The sequence below is a fragment of the Blastomyces gilchristii genome (genome assembly GCF_000003855.2).
Source record: "Blastomyces gilchristii SLH14081 genomic scaffold supercont1.14, whole genome shotgun sequence".
NCBI lineage: Eukaryota > Fungi > Ascomycota > Eurotiomycetes > Onygenales > Ajellomycetaceae > Blastomyces > Blastomyces gilchristii.
The window spans coordinates 312,750-330,491 of record NW_003101669.1 but is presented as its reverse complement, the minus strand read 5'-3'; the positions used below and the strand labels follow the sequence as shown (position 1 = coordinate 330,491).

Sequence of the window (17,742 nt, the reverse complement as noted above, 5' to 3'; positions counted from 1 at the left end):
TCGCAATCCTCCGCACGGAGTATTTTATTCCCTTCCATTCTTCGAGCGGCTAATTATCCCAACAACGGTAACTGGGCTTGTGTGGTTGTCGCGTTGTTCTAGCGCCGCTTGGACATCCAGACCCTTCCACCACACACAGCGAACCACTAACAAGCAAAAGTGCCACTTTTCAAGGTTTCTTTGCTTTGTGGGACGCTATGTTACAGCGTAGTTAGTTCAGCAAGCGAGGTGTCATCATCCTGACATCCTCAACGCTTGATCCCATTGTTTTGCAGGGCAAAAAAGCCCCCTAGCGCCTTTTGTGATGGATTTCAGGCTGCAGGGAGAGCTTGATACGCCATGGCGCTGCCCGCCAAAAGCCCTATTACAGCGTACACAGGAATATTGAAAAGGCGCTGCCTGAATGGGAATAAAGGAGAAATGCTTGATTTAAGCCTTTTAATTTTCTTACGAAGCAATTTTACCGCCCGGACTAGCTTGAATCCACTTGGCCGGAGCCCGAAAAGTTATCTCAAATCTCGCCTTTTGATCTTTTTATCTCCGCTCCGGTGAGCTCCCTTTCGTGAATATTTTTGCTCTTCGTTCTGGAAGGCGATTTTTGCAGCCACTCTCACAATCATGGATATCGATCCTAACTTAACACGCCCAGATCTATTAGTCCTCAAAGAGCTATTTGCCGATGTTTCCGAGCTCAGGAGCCAGGCTGTTGAAGCACCAGCAAGCCAATCAAGCTCTGCCAGTGGGACGGAAAATTCAGGAATCGACCAAGCTGAAATTAGGCAAAGGTGGTCCAACAGTAAGGCCCTTTGGCTGAACTGTATCTCAGTATATTGCTAATAAGTTTTTTAAAAAAGAAAATGGGTACGCTGAATCCAACGGCCTCCAAGCCAACAACGCCACGGTCGAAACTTTGGCTTCTCTCAACAATCCTCAGCACAAAGATTTCGAACCAACCATCTTTCTGACGTGGGATTTCAATGATATCAAGCTTCCCCGCCTTCTAAATGACTATTTATTAGAGCCGTATGTCAATTTTGGCCGCAGTGTAGTCCGTGTCGAGACAGATGTGGTAATGCTCACGCATCTCCTACTCTACTTTGCTACATCCGTCCCAAGTGCACTTTTCCTGTTCTACCGCTTCAATTGGATCCATGGAGTCCTGCACTGGATCATGCAATCCTACTACGTGGGAACATATACTCTCATGATGCATCAACATATTCACATGGGAGGCATTCTTGCTCGAAAATACTCATGGTTTGACAAGTTGTTCCCCTACATTACAAACCCGCTGATGGGCCACACTTGGAATTCTTATTATTACCATCACGTCAAGCACCATCACGTCGAGGGCAACGGGCCTAACGACCTCTCTTCCACCATTCGATATCAGCGGGACGACTTGGGTGATTTCCTCTGCTACGTTGGTCGATTTATGTTCTTCATCTGGCTGGAGCTACCTCTGTACTTCCTCCGCACATCAAAGACACAATTAGCCATAAAGGCTGCATTCTGGGAAATTTCAAATTACCTTGCTATTTTGCTCCTCCTCACAGTTAATTGGAAAGCTACGTTGTTCGTATTTGCGCTGCCACTCTTACAATTACGAGTGGGATTGATGATTGGCAACTGGGGCCAGCATGCCTTTGTTGATGAAGTCGATCCAGATTCCGACTTTCGCTCAAGTATCACACTGATAGATGTTGCTGTAAGAAATCCTTACCTACTCTACTGCTGCTTCGACTCAAAATCCATGCTAAAGTTTAAAATGTGCGCAGAGCAACCGTTTCTGTTACAATGACGGCTATCACACATCTCACCACCTCAACCCTCTGAGGCACTGGCGGGAACATCCCGTCGCTTTTCTCAAGCAGAAAAAGCGCTACTCTGAGGAACATGCGCTGGTATTCCACAACATTGATTATATCATGTTAACCGTCAAGTTGATGCAGAAGGACTATGGGCACTTGGCAAAATGCCTTGTTCCCATTGGTGAGCAAGTCCATATGAGCTTGGACGAAATTGCCTCGATGCTTCGAAGAAAAACGCGTCGATTCACTGAAGAGGATATTAAAAACAAGTTCAAGGTGAATAAATAGCGAATGTGTGGCATACATTTAAGCGTGTGCATGTATATGTGCTGGTTGGGCATTTTCCTGGTTGTATAGTTGTGTTTTCTGTGTGCACCGAGCCCCCTTGTCATATATTCCCCTACCCATCCATGTTGCCTTCACCAAAACTAGATCTCCTTGAGCACTTGGCATTGTTGCAAATCTCTCACTATTCTCGTTGTCTCTTTGATCCCAATTTGGTTATGGGGTGTGAATCTTTTATATCTATTATTTAATACATCTTTTTCACATAACTAAGCTTTCACATACTGCCTGCAGAGTACGGAGTATGGCATATCCTGGTTTTGTACACATACCGCAGATCCATATACTCCGAAATAAACTAGCATATGGCAACAACAGTGTCCGATTAATTGTCGAACCAATCCTCGAATAATTGAAGTTCCAGTTCGATAAACTTGATAGAATCGACGATCGCAGGCCGAGGAGCGATGAAGGAGAAGAAACACTCCGGAGTTTCGAATTTGATGATGGCATTTTGCCACAAGCATGCGCCTATATCTCGTGTGAACTGGTGGCTAACGTGGAATAGGAATAGGGGACGGAGAAAGTCGAACTCCACGTTTTGGTCTTCGCGATTTGAGAGTGTCATAAGAGGATATCCGTGGAAATCGTTTTGAGTGCCCCCTTTGGGTGTACATCTGCGTCGTAAAATATCAGGGCCTTTGTAAACCTACAGGCTATAAACAGGGTGGCATGCCCAAATCGATCAGCGCGGCTGAAGAAGGGGCGTCTTCCATTTCCGCTGTAGTATCGTCCTGCTCCTCTTCTTCTCTCTCGCCGTCGCGAACATCATCATCATAATATCATCATCATCATCATGATCCTCCCCATCACTCGTACTAACCTCACTCATTTCATCAATTGGCAGACTTGTATCAAATTGTGACGTCATACAAAGCTGCTTTCCACGCTGCATTTGGGCATCATCAGCAACCCCTTCCCGAATTGCTTTATACAGTTCAAAAATATCTTCCATCCCTTCGGGGACGTCTCCGTTTGGTTCCTGCGTTGAGTGTGTAAAATCGGGTCTGGATAGCGAGAGGAGCAATTATAAAAATCGGACAACGTTTGCCCCCGTCATTTCGGCCAAATCTTCATAGCAGCTGCACAATAGAGGCTGGATGAGGAGACCAAAGATCCTATAGCGGAGCTCTAGTGGTAGTCTCATCAAAGGGGACGCTGATTGCCTGGCGAATGTGAACAACTTTGCCAAAACCAACGTCGCGGAGAAATAGGGAACCTACGTTGTTTTGGCCATCACTCGTCTTCTGCTTGGATATTCTTCGACTTTTATGCTTCCCGACGCCATCACTTTCCATTTCCAGGGGCGAGAATAAAAGATGCCCATAGCCTTGAGTATAGTCAACAGATTGGTCACGACCAAACAGCGCCTCAATATCACCCCTCTCCATATGTCCCATTTTGCAATGTCTCCAGGTGCTCCAGGTGTCCGCCTGCCAGCTATTCTTGTGAATAAATAGCCTTGCTGCTCGCTACATGGGGGGGAAATTTGGGCAACAGGTGTTTTCATACTCCAGTTCGCTACTCCTAAGCCCGTAGCCACAACAGTGAAAAAAATGGACATGGAGACAAGATTGAAGGTTTTTCAGCGCCACCTTTTGTCCTCGTGCGCTGGCACCTTAAAGGCGAACAGGACAGGCAGCAATGTGCTGTTATTTTCATCCTCATATGAAGCATAATCATTGAGGTAGCCGAGCCTCACTTCGCCTGCCAGATATCAACATGGTCTTCTCTCGACACATCACAAGCTCAACGGTTCCGTTGAGATATATCGCTTTGGCCACACAATGGGAGGGTAAAGGAGCTGCGACCTCCGGTGCTATAAAATCCACATGATTCAGATGGCTTCTTCGTTTTTCTTTTTTCTTTTTACGGGCGTTCTCCAACCCAGATGACACAAGCAATGTCTCAACCACCAGGAGACTCGACACACGAACCTCCTTTTGGTCAGCCTGAGACGAGACACGGATAAATTAACATGGGGATTGCTACCGATTCTAATCATTTTGGCTCAATGATAACTGTATCATCAAACTCTAAAGCGATGTTGCAGCCAATTGCTCCCTCCCCTCTTGTATCACCTTGTTTCGGGGAACCGCTCGGGCATCGTTCCTACGGAGTCGATATAGCCAATAGCTTCTTCTACTGAATATTTCCAAATTTCTCACTGGTTTTGGCTGACTGGCCGACTTTCGTCCTGGAGACTGTCGCCGTTCGACTTCTCCTTCTATTTTCTTTTACTACTTCGTTCTTCTTTTCTCTCTACGTTGTCTTAGTTCTACTTGTTTTTGAGGAATATAATCCCCATTCAATCAATGTGGAATACGAGCGTTGCCAGAACACCCTCTATGCGGTCCCTATCCGCCCGGTCGATGCCCGCAGGTTCTCCAGGCTCGGGAGGTTACGATTCTGATCGGAGCAGCGATACCATCGGAAATGAAGAAGCACAAGCCGGACTATGGCAACGGCAGGGTAGTTTGTCACCGAAGCTTGACAGTTCTAGCATCCAGCTAGCAGAAATACCAGAACCGCGGAGTCTTATTGTGCAAAACGCGCAGTACCACCCACAACCTCTCAAGCAGATTCTCTCTGAAGATCTGAAGCAATCAGACGACGCCGACTTTCCTAAAACAACGCCCACGCTACGAGATTATAGAACAGATGCAGGCAGTGCTTCCGGCTCCTCAGAGGGTGAAGAGGAGCCTGAACGAATTCCCGGGCCCCTCGAAAAGCAGCTTTCCTCTCTAATGTCCAAAATTATTTATATCGAGCAAGCAAATCCCACCATATCCATTGCGCAGGAAGAATATGAGGCATTGCAGGAAAGAGTCAAAGTTCTCGAAGCCGAGAAAGCTGCAACAGCTCAACGACACGAGGCTATTTTTGCACTTCGAGACGAAGACGTCGCCAACCTCAGGAGAGTCCGCATCTTGCTAGCCGCAGAACGCCGTGAACATGCTGCATTTAGAAAGCTGCGGGACGATGACCTCAAAAACGTTATTGTCCTGCGCGGCAAACTGTGCGATGCAATCCGTAAGGTCGAGCGATTAGAAAGAGCCGGTGGCCATGGGCAACATACACCCCCCCGACAACCCAAGAGCAACATCTCCTTTGAACGACGAGATATATCAGATCTATTCCAAGCCGCGAAGAACGCAGCGCTGGAACAGCGGGTGCTCGAGCTCGAGAAAGCCAACGAGGCTCTCATGGGCCAGCTTGCCGCTGCAACCCAGAACAACGCATTTCGTGCCACGACAGACAAAGCATGGCGCACTGCAGTCGACGAGGTAGAAAGCAAACTACGGCAGAGGGAGGAGGAATTGGCTGAAATGCGCCGCTCGTCCGTAGCACCAACCGGTATGGACTGGAATAGGATGGAGGCTTTACTTGATGAGCATGGAACGTTCCGCGAAAAGACAGCGCAGAGATTGCAGCAGCTTCGGTCAGAGAATGAGGCGCTGCGTCGGGAATTGCATAGGAAGGAGGACGAAAATTTAAGCCTAGAGGCGAGATTGAAAAGTCTACAACGTACATCACAGGCAGGAATGTTTCTGGGGGTGCTGAAATAGCCGACGATACTGCAATCAACATCTCTCCAATTTTGGTCTGGTCCACGCTATCTACTCCCATGTTTTACTGTGGTTCTGTTTTTGTCTGCTCTGTACACACTGTCCAACTTTCACGTCATTTCTCTGCACTCTCGGATATGGTTATTTCATTACCATTATCATATCATCCTATCATGCAGCGAACCTCACATCGTGTACTAATTTCCCTTGGATCAATAATATCACCAACTAAGCAATTTTCTTAGAATTCTTCCGCATTATATACATATATATGCAAAAGTTTTCCGAAATTTTACCCATCGAGAAACAGGGGGACAAAAAAGAGTCAAAATCAAAATCAAAATCAAAAAGATCATTTAAATTTTAAAACCCCCCCCCCCCCCCCCCCCCCCCCCAAAAGGTCGCTCATTTAACACATTTAGAGCATAACGCAACCTCGCAAACTGGGCATCGAAAGGATCGCTTGGCCACATTTCCGCAAGATCCACATTCAGTCTTCCTCTTCATCCTGAACATTCCGCCGGCTTGATGCACGCAGGAGAAAGGTGTCGGTAATTCTTGACCCCTTTTGGCCTCCAGTTCCCTTTGTGAAGCCTCAGCACGCATCTTGGCCCAAGCAGTTTGCCTTCTGGCGGTAGCATTTGCGGTGTTATCATTGAGGTTGACCAGTCGTACCGGCGTGATCGAATCCTGCTCTGTTACACCTATTCCAACTACTTCTTTAACCTCACCTTTACCCTCAGTATCTCCCTCCGCCACTTCTAGCTGCTGATTTCGCCTCTTCTTCTTGTCCTTCTTCGTTCTTCTGTGAGGCCGTTTGGATTTCGATCCCACCACAGGCCCCGGGGCCATGGAAGTACTCGTGTCATTCTTATCTAGTCCATTACCCACTTCAGCATCAAGTATGCCCCTTTTCTCCACCACCCCCCTCTCCTTCAACGGGGAATCTCCTCGAAACCGCCTCCCCTCCAAACTCGCCTCATGCAAGCTAACCTTCGCCCCCTTCCCCCCCAACAACATCATCCGCACGTACGGGTCTCGACACCTCTTCGCCAACAACCTAGGCGACTTCCCAGCCTTGGTCACAGCGTCCGGATCAGCACCATAGTCCAACAACAACCGTACGCGAGCCGCCGCCACCCTCTTCCTATTGTCTGACACAGAGTCAGCACGAAGAAGAAGCGGCCGCACAGCACAATACAACGGCGTCCACCCTTTCGAATTCCGCACGTCGACCTCAACACCCTGCTCCAGCAGCAGTCTCAAGAGCCCAGCGGGCCCGCTGCAGCAGGCGACATGGAGCAGGCAGCCTCCGTGGTGGGCTGGAAATGGCGTATGGGGATCTGCGCCGTGCTGGATGAGGAAGCGAACCATGCTCTCGTGGCCGTAGCAAGTTGCGATTTGGAGAGGCGTGAAGTAGAGGGTTGGTGGACATGAGTCTTGGCGCCGGGAGGGCGATTGGATGGGGAAGGGGTCTGGGAATGGGGAGGGCGAGGGATCCCCCGCGTGTATGTCTACGCCATGGGATAGTGCTTTGCGGGCGGTGGATTTGCGGCCCTTGTATGCAGCCCAGAAGAGGGCTTGGGGGTCCCCTGATTTGGCGTCGTGGCGGTAGAGGTAATTGTTTAGGATGGAGTGGAGGTCGCGACAGGTTTGGGAAAAGTTGTTAAGGTCTCGCTTGTTTGGGATTTGGTCTGCAATGTTTATGATCAACTCTGGGGGAAGATTGAGGAAGGTCATGAGGGCGCGAATATGGAGTTTGATATTTCTTAACAGGGTAAATATGCGTTTGCGATGCTCAAGGCAAAACGATAGGGAACTGAAACTTAACCAGAAAATTGGTTAAAACACTAAGTATGAGATAAAAAGAAGAATATGAGGTATTTTTAATCGTGGGAGCCGGAACACATGAGATTGAATGAGCATGAAGCTGCGCAGGAGGTCACTTAGAAGCCGCATGATGATAGGAGTGGCGTAGTGATATGGGTGATTCACTGCGCACATAAAATATATATTACCTCCAGCAGCTTTCATAGGGACTGTGAAAGGGTTAGAATAGGATAGAAGGAAAGCAAAAAAGATGTTGCTGGCAAAAGAGGCATGTAATAAGGATAGAACAGTACGTGCGTGATGTTCTCGTTTCAATCTCATCTCCAACTTCTTCAAGACACGGGCCAATATATCAGATAAACTCAGCTTCTGAGGGCGTACGGTACACAAAAACTTGATCATCCCCTTAGATTTTCTTGACAAACTTGTACATACATAATGGTTCAGGCTTCAGCTGGAAAAACAACTCAGTTTCTTCCAAGCAGTTGCATTGGTAGAGCTTAGGTGGACATCAAACTTCGATTTCTTGCAGTTTGTAACGCAACTAAATCAATTAATTATCTAGGTAATACTTTGGTTTAGCTACTGCGGGTAACTGAGATATCATCTTTTCCTTCTCAGGTTACATACTCCAAAAAAGAGGGGGGGGGGGGGGGAATGAAGTTCCACCGTGTTCAGTTACTCCCTTTCTCAACTACCCCTGAAGCAGAATCTCTTCATTTCAAGTCGCCTAGACAATAGTGAATCCTATCAAGGTGGAAAGAGTGCAGGAAAGGAGGGGGGGTGGATATGACGATCTAGAAAAACCTAATATCGCCAATCCAATTCATGATAATTTATATCAGACGGAAAGAAATAGCAATAATAGTAAAATAATAAAATGAACATGAAAATAAAGTGGAATGACAGAATGATAAAATTGAGAGATAAGGAGAGGAAACGAGATCTAGGGCAGAAAATTCAATATTTAGAAAACTAGGAAAATGTTATGATAAAGGAGTGGGTATCTCAACGCTATGATAGATAGAAAGAAACAAAGAAAAGTGAAAGAGAGAGGGACGAGATAACAGAGAGATAAAGGGAAAGGAGCATTGTATCCATGTGTTATAGTATTGAGGAGCAAGTGATAAAGAGGAGACGTTGAAGAAAATGTCGCGCAAATCGCATGCCATATGCTATGCGATGCTATTCTCCGCCTCCCATATATCTGGCGTGAAATAATAAGCTCTTCTGTCTTCCATACGGTGGTCTCGTCGTACCCACGAAAAGAAATATTAAAAACAAAATAAGCAAATGGAAAGGGAAAAAAAAGGAAAAAAGGTTATGTAGAAGTTCTGTGCTACTTCTGGGAATCAGCGGCTCCAATCGAAACGTCGGCTTTTACGCTCCCGGCATATCCACCACCACTCATATCCGCCTTCATATCTCTCAAGGCAACAAGACGCCTCGCACACACGTCTTCATGCTTAATCACATTTCTCAACGCTTCGCTAGCTTGGATGAGTCCGTCGATGCTAATTGCGTGGTTAGTCATCTGATGATTGATGTACGTATACACAGCCGCGGGCGTTGGGCACGTTGTAAGAAGCTGCTGTTCATTAAGTTTGAGTAGTGCCACAGCAACCTGGAAGAAGAAAGTGCTCCCACCACCGCCACTGGTGGCTAATGGGTCACCATCCGAATTTGGCGCAGATCCTGTTAGAGAGTTGATAGTATGGGAAATTAAGCCGGTCGAAACGGTGCCTCCCTCGGCATTGTCTCTCTGCGATTGAGCGTTGGACTGGGCCTGGGGAGTCAAGGCTGCAGTAGTAGCCGATGCGGTAGGGGTATTGAGACAGAAAACGACATCCCAAACCCGGAATAAAGCTTCCGCCGAGAGGCAGTCAGTGAAAGCAGACAAAAACCATTGGAAGGTCAGAGCTTCAAGTTCGATGCCTAGCTCGTCAAGGTGTGCCGATAATTTAGGCAAGATCTCAGCTACGTATTGTCGGAGAATTTGCTGATCAGCGCGCGACGCGAGTAGACCATGATCGTAGTAGTGGGCGGGAAGGATATTTTCGATGAGTGATGCAAGAATCCAAAAAGCATCCTCAGCGGTAGGCATAATCAAAAGTAGCGATCCGGTAATTAAATTCATACCCTGACAATAGCCAACGTCGGGGTTGCGGCGAGAATAAGCCAAAAGGACTTCGTTCAGTTTCTCAACACCAGGACCCTTGCGAAAGAAGACGTTATCAGTCAGTGTTCGATGAATATCCATTTCTATCTGGGAAACGACGGATGGATCTGTGTCTAAGCTCGTGCTGCCCTTCACAAGGTCATCATAATACCCGGGTACTCGCATTGCAGAGGCGCCACTGCATTCGGACCAAATTTTCGCTCGGTACGCGACAGGAATGCCTCCAATAACAAGACCTCTAAACTCGCGCCATTTGGCACGCCCGACTTTACCCTTGGTACCAAGGCCTGTAATTCCTACAACCTCTCCGACTGCAAGCGACACTTCAGGCATAGCAAGGGATACGCTGGGTCGATCAGAGGCTTCGCCCTCTTTTCGGCGCTCTGCACGAACTTTCCGCAAAAATTCATTCCACTTTACCGTACGGTCCCGTTGCAAGGAATCGTGAAGCTCAGTTAGCCGTTCCAAAAGGAGCTTAACGGGTTCCTGTTCCGACGCTGGAACGAGAGAGTCAAATGCCTCCGTTCCGGACCCTGCAAACTCTGCATTGCTTGACACGACCTGCGACGTAAGTGCGGCTGCGTGTGGTGTGGAATTGACAACAGATATTGATCCTCCTTTTTGAACAGCAACAGATGGTGAGCGTGGCTTCTGTTCGGCAGCATTGGATACTGCGACAATAGCACCTGCTTCTGGAGTGTCGGAGAGAAGCTCAGTTGGCTTAGTAGCAATTTTCAAATAATCTTGCCATCTTCGTGTGGAAATGTTTCCGTTTTCAGTATCAATTGGTGTTGCATCCGAGGGAGACCCTGCGTCGCCCGCGTTAAGACCTGTGTTCAGATCTGGATCGCTCCGGATCCTACTGATTGTTTCCGTGGTACTTATTCTGGATGGATCACTGTTGGAAGCATCTGCTCCCCTCTGCCGCTTCTTCCTCCTTTGGTCATGGATGAAACCAAATCGGTCTGTGAGTAGCTCCCCCGGTTGGTAATTTCTATATATGTGTGTGAGTGTTGGTGGGCGAGATTCCATAGGTAATATAGGATCCATCTCCACAGGACCCAGGGTAGTCGGATTCTCATCCGTTGGCCTAGACTCAGGTGTTCCGACTTGTCTAGAGCTAGAAAAGCCATCCCGGCGAGCTCCAGAGAGGCTGGTTCTAGAGCCTCGAACACTAGATGTGGTGGAGGGCTTTGTAGATCCTGTCTGCCCACTGACCGTGCCATTTAGACGCTTCAGGGCAGGAACTGCAGATGCACTAGGTTTTGTCGACTCGTTAGCCGATGTTTGTCTGACCCTCGAGTTCGGCGTAGTGGAAGAATGACGGCTTTTGACACTTGGGGAGTTAGTATCTTCCTTCCCAGCCTGGGGATTCCCAGCAAACAATTTGACGGTCCATGATGCGAAGGATCTCGAAGAACGACGAGAATTGACACTCGCAGCATCTCCGTTTTTTATTTTTGTCGAGCCCTTGCCGTCCGCGCCGAATGTAGGTGGAATCGCCTCCAGGGGTTGAAATAGATGCTCGTCTAAGGGCTTCCGACGATTTCCAGATGGGTCCGACATTTGCAGGAAATCATCACCACTATCCTGCTCATTCAAGTCACTCATCATGCTACTCGCCTTGCTCGTCTTCCGACTAACCGTAGCACTTCCCCAGATATACCCCTGCCAGGCGCGACCTAAAGTAGTAGAAGATCTTTTTTTAGTTGTGGACCCTGCACTAGAGCTTCTGGATCGAGGATTGCTGTATTTTCGAGTAGGACGGATTGTGTCGCGCAAATCCCCGTCCCCTTTGTCGTACTCTTCGGGTAACGAGTTCATCACCTGAGCTCCTACATCATCACTCATAGCCTGGCTCATCATATCATCGATTGTGGGAGACACCTTTCTCACTCCACTTAACGGGCCGAGATTCTCTGTACTGTCATCTATCGATTTAACAACGGGGTTTTCCAGAATGTAGAGTCTGTGTTCGATTGCCTGGTTCGATATTTGCGCTTCTCGAAGCATTTTCTTCAATTCCTTCTCTCTCTCGTCTGCGCGTAGCCGGATTGATGAAATTTCAGCATCGCGAAGTGCCAGATCCCTGGCGAACTGCCGGACCAATTTTACCGCTCCAGTCCTTGCAATTATGCGCTCGATATGGTCGTCATTGGCAAGATGGAGTGAGCCCGGAACATCCCGAGATGCGACTGAGTCACTAAACAGGGCAGTACGGCCAGATATCTGCGGTAACGATGTTGTTAAGCCTTCAAGTGTTGCTTTACGACCTCTCTCGCCGTTTTGGCGAGTGTTATCCTCTTCCAATAACGCCTGACTCAAAGCATGATTTAAAGCAGGCTCACCCCGGAAACCCTCTGGTGAGATGTCAGGAGAGAGGGAAGGAAACGACGTCAGGTCGGTGGGAGTATTGGTGGAGGAGGAGGTAGAGAGTCGCTTGACGGCTTTTGCTCGGGTTTGCTTGTTTCTATGGCTTCGTCTAGAAGACACGGATGTCTGGGAAGAGGAGCGTCGTTTGGAATTGGCATGGGGATCAAGAGCGTCAGCCATGGCTAAGGTGCTGTCAGAGCAACTGGCGACAGAAGACTGGCGTACGTCTTCATCAAGATCAACTCCGTCGGCTTAGTGTTGACAATGTATGGTATGGTCCGAATCGTTGGGATAAGTGCACCTGCTGTTTTGGCGTCTCCAATTATGTCTTCTAACTACATTGACCATTTCTCTTCCCGTATTCCCACTTTAATACAAAACCCGGCTCGTAGTTTACGGGCAGCGAAGGACAACGCACAGGCGGCCAGGCCAGCCACTTGGAGTCAACGTGAATCTTTCCAGCAGCGGGACACGCCAAACGAGAGGGGGGGGGGGACAAATGGAGAAGAAGGGGAGAAGGAGGAGAAGGGGAAGAAAGGGAGGAAAGGGAGGAAGGAAGAAAGAAAGGAAGAAAGGGCAGGGAAGAGATAAATGTCTTATTATAGAGTGAATCAGACAGGAATGTTGACAAGAAACCTGGGATTGGCGTCTAGCAGACAGGGTGAATCATGAACAACAAATCTCAGCCAGATGTTGGTGATGATGAAATAATCTAAGAAGAAGCAAGTAGTGTAGTGTAGTTGTAGTGTAGTGTAAGTGTAGTGTAAGTGTAGGTGTTAGTGTACGGAGTAGTCTAAGTCAGCGATGATGCAAGTCCGGTGACTTGCTTGTTGCCAAAAAAAGGTTCAGCCGCCTTCCTTGTTTGGTCTAGACTCTGGATTATCTATTTCCCGTGTCCAAATAGTTACGGCATTATTTTCACCCTTGATGGATGGATGCGTTGGCAGGTCATGTGATGTTACGCATTAGGGGAAAAACTCTGACCTTTTTTGGTGCTGCATCATCAAGCCTCTTTGTCAAATACACATCAGACAATCGCATACAAATCTAGGTCCTTCACATGGCCATCCATGACATTTGTTGACACAGGAAGCTTCACGCATCATATCGCCACCCCAGCCGCGAAACCCTAGTGGCCAGTTTCCAGGCTCCAACCCAACCTGTCCGCAGATTGAAGGTGCCCGAAGGACCATGATAGGCAAAGTGGCTCTGGCTTGAAACAACTCCCCTTGTTGCTACGAAAACCGTGGCCTCCCTCATCCAATTTGCTCAGAAGTGGCGGGGTGCTGAGTGCTGCCCCTTACTTGACACACTTCGTCCAACGAACCAGGAAGTGGTGTATATCTGTCTGTCCAGAGCGCGTTGACTTTGACTACATGCTATTGCTATACCTATCTATCCCAATATTGTAAGAGAAGCACAGGAAAACTCACTGGGGCGTTGGGCGCGTTGTTTGGGACTTCAAATCCCTGCACTTGAATGCAGTAATGAGAGTGGTAACACCAGGGTATCACGGCTGGACCGAGCGATCCCATTCTTCTGGATCTGTGTATAGACCATTACGTAGCCAGCTGATTCCAACAGCTTGTCGTGCATTTGTGATAACTGGATAAACCTCGTCTGACTTCAATCATATCCTATTAGAGAATTAGAGGGAGCATTGGGCATCGGATGAGACAAAGTCTGGTTAACAACTGGCAGACCGTCGACAAATCAAGAAGAGGATAAACTAATCGAGTTCAACATCCATCCCATCCCATAATAAAAATAATAATAAACAACTCTCTCGTATTTATTGCCGGAGACTTTAGAGTGAGTTAAAAGCGGCGAGGGAACACTGCCCGAAACAGGCACCAAATTTCTCGTTCTGCCCGGCTAAATTAAAACTCCCGTGGCTCTGGACCTCGGGACTTTGGTGGCTGCAACACCTGCACAAGCCGCGAATGTGGGGAAGAACATGTCTGCGAATGCTTCAAAAACGAGCGCGTTGGCGGAGGAATAATAATAATGGACCAGAGCTGGTATCTTGATCCTTCATAATACCCATACTGACCTACAGTTGACAATACGTTCCCTGCATTGCCTTCCCTGGCCATGTTTACTCCGTACTCCCTCCATCCTCCGTCATCCACGATGTCTTCCACCGCTAAACGCCGCCTTCAAGCCGTCAGCCAGCAACTGACTCAAGGTGTCCCAGATGTCGGCACCTTTGAGAACATCCCTCGAATTCGCGAAGTTGCTCCAGACTCCGTAGGACCGTAAGTCTCCTGTGCAACTCAATGTCCATTGGAGGCTTGGATGTTGCTGCGGCGCACGCATAGCGCGGGCATCCAACCTGGCGAAAACCCCGGCTCACCCATATGTTGAATTTAGGAGAGTCCAGGGAAAGGTTGTCATTGTAACGGGTAGGTAGCCCAGGCCCTCTCTCCACCAAAAGGTATCGAAAATGACAGAAAGGCCACAACGAAAGACTAACATCTACTTTCACGCCCGCAGGAGCAAACTCCCCCATCGGCATCGGTCGAGCCAGCTCCCATCAATTCGCCCGTAATGGCGCAAAGGCAGTCTTCCTTTGCGACTTCTCCGATTCATTCCTTGCCATTCACAAACGGGAGCTCGAATCGCTCTACCCAGGCGTGGACATCCATACCCGGCAATTTGATGCCGGAAACGAGGAGAAAGTCAAAGCCGTTGTCGACGAGGCCCTCGAGAAATACGGCCGGTTGGACGTCATGTTCGCGAATGCAGGAATAGTTGGACAGCCCAAGATATTCACGGAAATTACAGGAGAGGAATTCATGCAGGTCATGGACACGAATGCGAAAGGGTAAGTTTAAACTTAGAGAAGAGGAAGAAAGATAAGGGGAAAAAAAAAAAAAAAAAAAACCCGTTAAACCCTCTGGGACAAATAACAAATAGAATCTACATAAACTAACACAAAACCCCCCCCTCCTCAAAACCACAGTCCCTTCCTCGCCGCCAAATACGCCGCACCAGCCATGCAAAAAACCTCCGCCTCCAAACCCTACCCATCCGGAAGCATAATCATGACCGCGTCCGTCGCCGGCCTCCGCTCCAACGCCGGCTCAACCGACTACTCCGCCAGCAAAGCCGCCGTAGTCTCACTAGCGCAGACCTGCGCCTACCAGCTAACCGGCACGGGGGTGCGCATCAACGCCATCTGCCCCGGCCTGATTGCCACGGGCATGACGAAGCAGGTATATGACATGGCAGAGGCGCGCGGCACGCAGCATAAGATTGGCCAGCTGAATCCGCTGCAGAGGGGCGCGATCCCGGATGAGGTGGCGCGGGTTGCGCTGTTTTTGGGCAGTGATGAGAGTAGCTATGTGAATGGGCAGGCATGGGCGGTTTGTGGAGGGTTGAGTGCTGGGCATCCGTACGTGCCGAATAAGATGAGCTGAAGGGGGTGAAAGAGGGACTGTTTTCCTGTTTGGGATTTTTTTTTCTTTTTTTTTTTTCTTTTTTTTTCCCCGGGTTAGGTTCTCAGTCTGGGGCGGTTTGGGATTTTTCTTTTGCGAGGGAATTGATAGATACATACTGTTTTTTTTCTTACGTACTGTCAAATGTGCTATAGAGTGATGCATGGATACCTAATGATGAATATCCTATTTACATCCCGTACTTGCTCTAAATTTCCAACCTTGATAAGGTCTCTGTATCTACTTGACTACTGATGGAGAGATATCTTATCCGCGGGAGCATTTTTTACTATACTCCTACACACACCTTTCTCCTTCCACCATGACGAGGTAACCACGTACCCATTGATATTCACAACTCGGCACCATAATCCGGACTAAAAATGTTTATTATGGCGGTAAATCGTATGATTGTATATAGGATGCACATACACCGTATGTCACCGAATTAAATAACTACACCTATAGATCTGGAAGGGGTGGCACTTGACACCTCCCATCCCCAAACAACCCTTACCCTCCTCCTCCCACCTCCAAATCCTTGGACAAAACCTCCAACACCTTCTTCTCATCAACACCCTGAAAAACATCAGCCCCATCTCCTCCCTCTACCCCTTCCTCCTCCTCCTCCTCCTCGACCCCTTCCAACCCATCTCCACTACTACCATCCCCATTCTCTCTCAAATACACCTCCTCCAGCATGAACCTGTCCGCTGGCAACCCACCAGCTGCCCACGGGAGGACGTAGAAAGTGGGAAATTCCAGCACGCTACGATTCCGTAGAGCGTCTGTGATTGTGGCTGATCCCGTAAGCGGGATGAGCACAGGTAGCTTTGAGCGGGATTGAGGGCGGTGGAGATAGAAGTGATGTTGCTGTTTGTGTTGTTGGGATAGGGGTTCATTGGATGGTGGATTAGTGCGTGGATTGGTAGTGCCATCACCATTGGCTACGGAGGCAGTGGTAGCATGGATTTCGTTTCCAGGCTTCGTGCGCTCCTCTGCGTTGCTGATGGAATTCTCAGTCGGGTTGGGGGTTGATTTTGTCTCTGGGCATACTGTGCGGGATAGGGGTGTTTGGCTGCAGGGTGTGGTGGCATGGGTTTCTGACGAAAGGGAGTTTATGTTTATGTTCATGTTTGTGTTTTGGGTCGCAGATGGCGAGGGCCGTGGAATGGCTTCGGAATCCAGTTTCCGTTTCTTCGCTGGTGGGGAGGTTGTGTTTTTCTCTGCACCAATCTGTTTTGAGAGGGACGTTCTAGAGAAGGCTGTAGCGACGGCTGTTGACTCGAGACACTTGCTGATGGCCTTTTGGCTCTGGCTGTCGTCGGCTAGTATCCATTCAATCGTCCAGTTTAGGCATTTATGTCTTATTCCAGTCAGTAGTTGCCACGATATCCCCATTTGTACAAATAAAATTACGCCTCGAAAGAGGTCAACACGCACAAAGAACAAGGAATAGGAACATACTTCTTATGCCAATGGGACATATTCTGTTTCTCTCTCGACATTCCCCTCGGTGCCCTAACCACCTTGACTCCGGCAATCTCAACCCCCCTCAACAAACCCACCTCCCCTTTCTTTACAGGCTCTGTCTGCTTCTTCCCTCGCTGCCTCTTCCAGCTATCACCATCATTATCATCATTACCATCACCATCACCATCCACCCTAGCCAACGCAATCCCCCTATTCTCCGCATCCCTCTCCGCTCGCTCAACATATCTCTCAATCCCGCTAAGAAAGTTGAAATCCTTATCAAAGGCCACGGGCGTCGCAAGCTCCTTACGTTTTAGATAGGCTGCTGGGTCGCGCACCCCAGAGCACTGAGACCATAGTTTATGGCGCTTACTGCATGCGAGTGAGCAGGTTGGGGTCGAGCAGCGGGGACATTTGTATTTGGGTTCATTGATGCGGCTTCGGGCGCATGAACAATGTGTTAGCAAAGATGTTTCTGTTGATTTGCTCTAAATACACAGGCTTACCAGATAGTACATAGATCGCTAAGCGATAATTGCTTGGATTCAGACATATTGTGGAAGGTCAGTACATAGCCCCGAGCTCTAGATATGGTTTCTGATACTCCAGTTAAGGAAACATCCCAACACAACAATTTTTGTCGGAATAAATATTTCCCCGGCTTATCGATAAGGAAGCTTGGCGCGAGAGCCTCCTTTTACTATTAACTATTAGGGCTAGCG

General features: G+C 48.4%; 8 protein-coding genes across 8 annotated transcripts; 3 read left to right on the top strand and 5 right to left on the bottom strand.

Moving 5' to 3' along the window:
• Positions 1-27: 27 nt before the first annotated feature.
• On the top strand, positions 28-2,099 carry BDBG_06521 (uncharacterized protein; the record flags this gene model as incomplete). The annotated part of the gene is made up of 4 exons (XM_031722640.1): positions 28-548; positions 650-796; positions 855-1,708; positions 1,779-2,099. The coding sequence occupies exons 3-4, from the start codon at positions 1,073-1,075 to the stop codon at positions 2,097-2,099; spliced, it is 957 nt and encodes a 318-aa protein (XP_031579471.1). The 5' UTR covers positions 28-548; positions 650-796; positions 855-1,072.
• A 382-nt stretch (positions 2,100-2,481) lies between these two features.
• Positions 2,482-2,724, bottom strand: BDBG_17404 (uncharacterized protein; the record flags this gene model as incomplete). Its single annotated transcript, XM_031725134.1, has 1 exon — positions 2,482-2,724. The coding sequence occupies one exon, from the start codon at positions 2,722-2,724 to the stop codon at positions 2,482-2,484; it is 243 nt and encodes an 80-aa protein (XP_031579470.1).
• Positions 2,725-2,829: 105 nt separating this feature from the next.
• On the bottom strand, positions 2,830-3,688 carry BDBG_17403 (uncharacterized protein). The gene is made up of 2 exons (XM_031725133.1): positions 3,380-3,688; positions 2,830-3,138 (listed from the first exon to the last, which is right to left on the bottom strand). The coding sequence occupies exons 1-2, from the start codon at positions 3,554-3,556 to the stop codon at positions 2,842-2,844; spliced, it is 474 nt and encodes a 157-aa protein (XP_031579469.1). The 5' UTR covers positions 3,557-3,688; the 3' UTR covers positions 2,830-2,841.
• Positions 3,689-4,471: 783 nt separating this feature from the next.
• On the top strand, positions 4,472-5,725 carry BDBG_06519 (uncharacterized protein; the record flags this gene model as incomplete). Its single annotated transcript, XM_002623034.2, has 1 exon — positions 4,472-5,725. The coding sequence occupies one exon, from the start codon at positions 4,472-4,474 to the stop codon at positions 5,723-5,725; it is 1,254 nt and encodes a 417-aa protein (XP_002623080.2).
• Positions 5,726-6,110: 385 nt separating this feature from the next.
• BDBG_06518 (uncharacterized protein) lies at positions 6,111-7,465 on the bottom strand (the record flags this gene model as incomplete). Its single annotated transcript, XM_002623033.2, has 1 exon — positions 6,111-7,465. The coding sequence occupies one exon, from the start codon at positions 7,463-7,465 to the stop codon at positions 6,131-6,133; it is 1,335 nt and encodes a 444-aa protein (XP_002623079.1). The 3' UTR covers positions 6,111-6,130.
• A 295-nt stretch (positions 7,466-7,760) lies between these two features.
• On the bottom strand, positions 7,761-13,851 carry BDBG_06517 (TBC domain-containing protein). The gene has a single exon (XM_002623032.2). The coding sequence runs from the start codon at positions 12,285-12,287 to the stop codon at positions 8,895-8,897; it is 3,393 nt and encodes a 1,130-aa protein (XP_002623078.1). The 5' UTR covers positions 12,288-13,851; the 3' UTR covers positions 7,761-8,894.
• On the top strand, positions 13,123-15,903 carry BDBG_06516 (3-oxoacyl-[acyl-carrier protein] reductase). Its single transcript, XM_002623031.2, has 4 exons — positions 13,123-14,365; positions 14,481-14,512; positions 14,604-14,934; positions 15,073-15,903. Exons 1-4 carry the CDS (start codon positions 14,202-14,204, stop codon positions 15,527-15,529), a joined length of 984 nt encoding a protein of 327 aa, XP_002623077.2. The 5' UTR covers positions 13,123-14,201; the 3' UTR covers positions 15,530-15,903.
• On the bottom strand, positions 15,611-17,613 carry BDBG_06515 (HIT finger domain-containing protein). Its single transcript, XM_031722639.1, has 3 exons — positions 17,527-17,613; positions 17,015-17,458; positions 15,611-16,913 (listed from the first exon to the last, which is right to left on the bottom strand). Exons 1-3 carry the CDS (start codon positions 17,571-17,573, stop codon positions 16,061-16,063), a joined length of 1,344 nt encoding a protein of 447 aa, XP_031579468.1. The 5' UTR covers positions 17,574-17,613; the 3' UTR covers positions 15,611-16,060.
• Positions 17,614-17,742: the final 129 nt, after the last annotated feature.

Bases quoted from the DNA above. Each gene is read 5' to 3' on its own strand.
- BDBG_06515 (XM_031722639.1), bottom strand. From the start codon at position 17,573: ATGTCTGAATCCAAGCAATTATCGCTTAGCGATCTATGTACTATCTG. The intron at 17,459-17,526 runs GTAAGCCTGTGT...ATGCGCCCGAAG, and splicing joins AGCGATCTATGTACTATCTG to CCGCATCAATGAACCCAAAT. The intron at 16,914-17,014 runs GTATGTTCCTAT...GACTGGAATAAG, and splicing joins ATGTCCCATTGGCATAAGAA to ACATAAATGCCTAAACTGGA.
- BDBG_06516 (XM_002623031.2), top strand. From the start codon at position 14,202: ATGTTTACTCCGTACTCCCTCCATCCTCCGTCATCCACGATGTCTTCC. The intron at 14,366-14,480 runs GTAAGTCTCCTG...TGTTGAATTTAG, and splicing joins GCTCCAGACTCCGTAGGACC to GAGAGTCCAGGGAAAGGTTG. The intron at 14,935-15,072 runs GTAAGTTTAAAC...TCAAAACCACAG, and splicing joins ATGGACACGAATGCGAAAGG to TCCCTTCCTCGCCGCCAAAT.
- BDBG_17403 (XM_031725133.1), bottom strand. From the start codon at position 3,556: ATGGGACATATGGAGAGGGGTGATATTGAGGCGCTGTTTGGTCGTGAC. The intron at 3,139-3,379 runs GTAGGTTCCCTA...CACTCAACGCAG, and splicing joins CGAGTGATGGCCAAAACAAC to GAACCAAACGGAGACGTCCC.
- BDBG_06517 (XM_002623032.2), bottom strand. From the start codon at position 12,287: ATGGCTGACGCTCTTGATCCCCATGCCAATTCCAAACGACGCTCCTCT.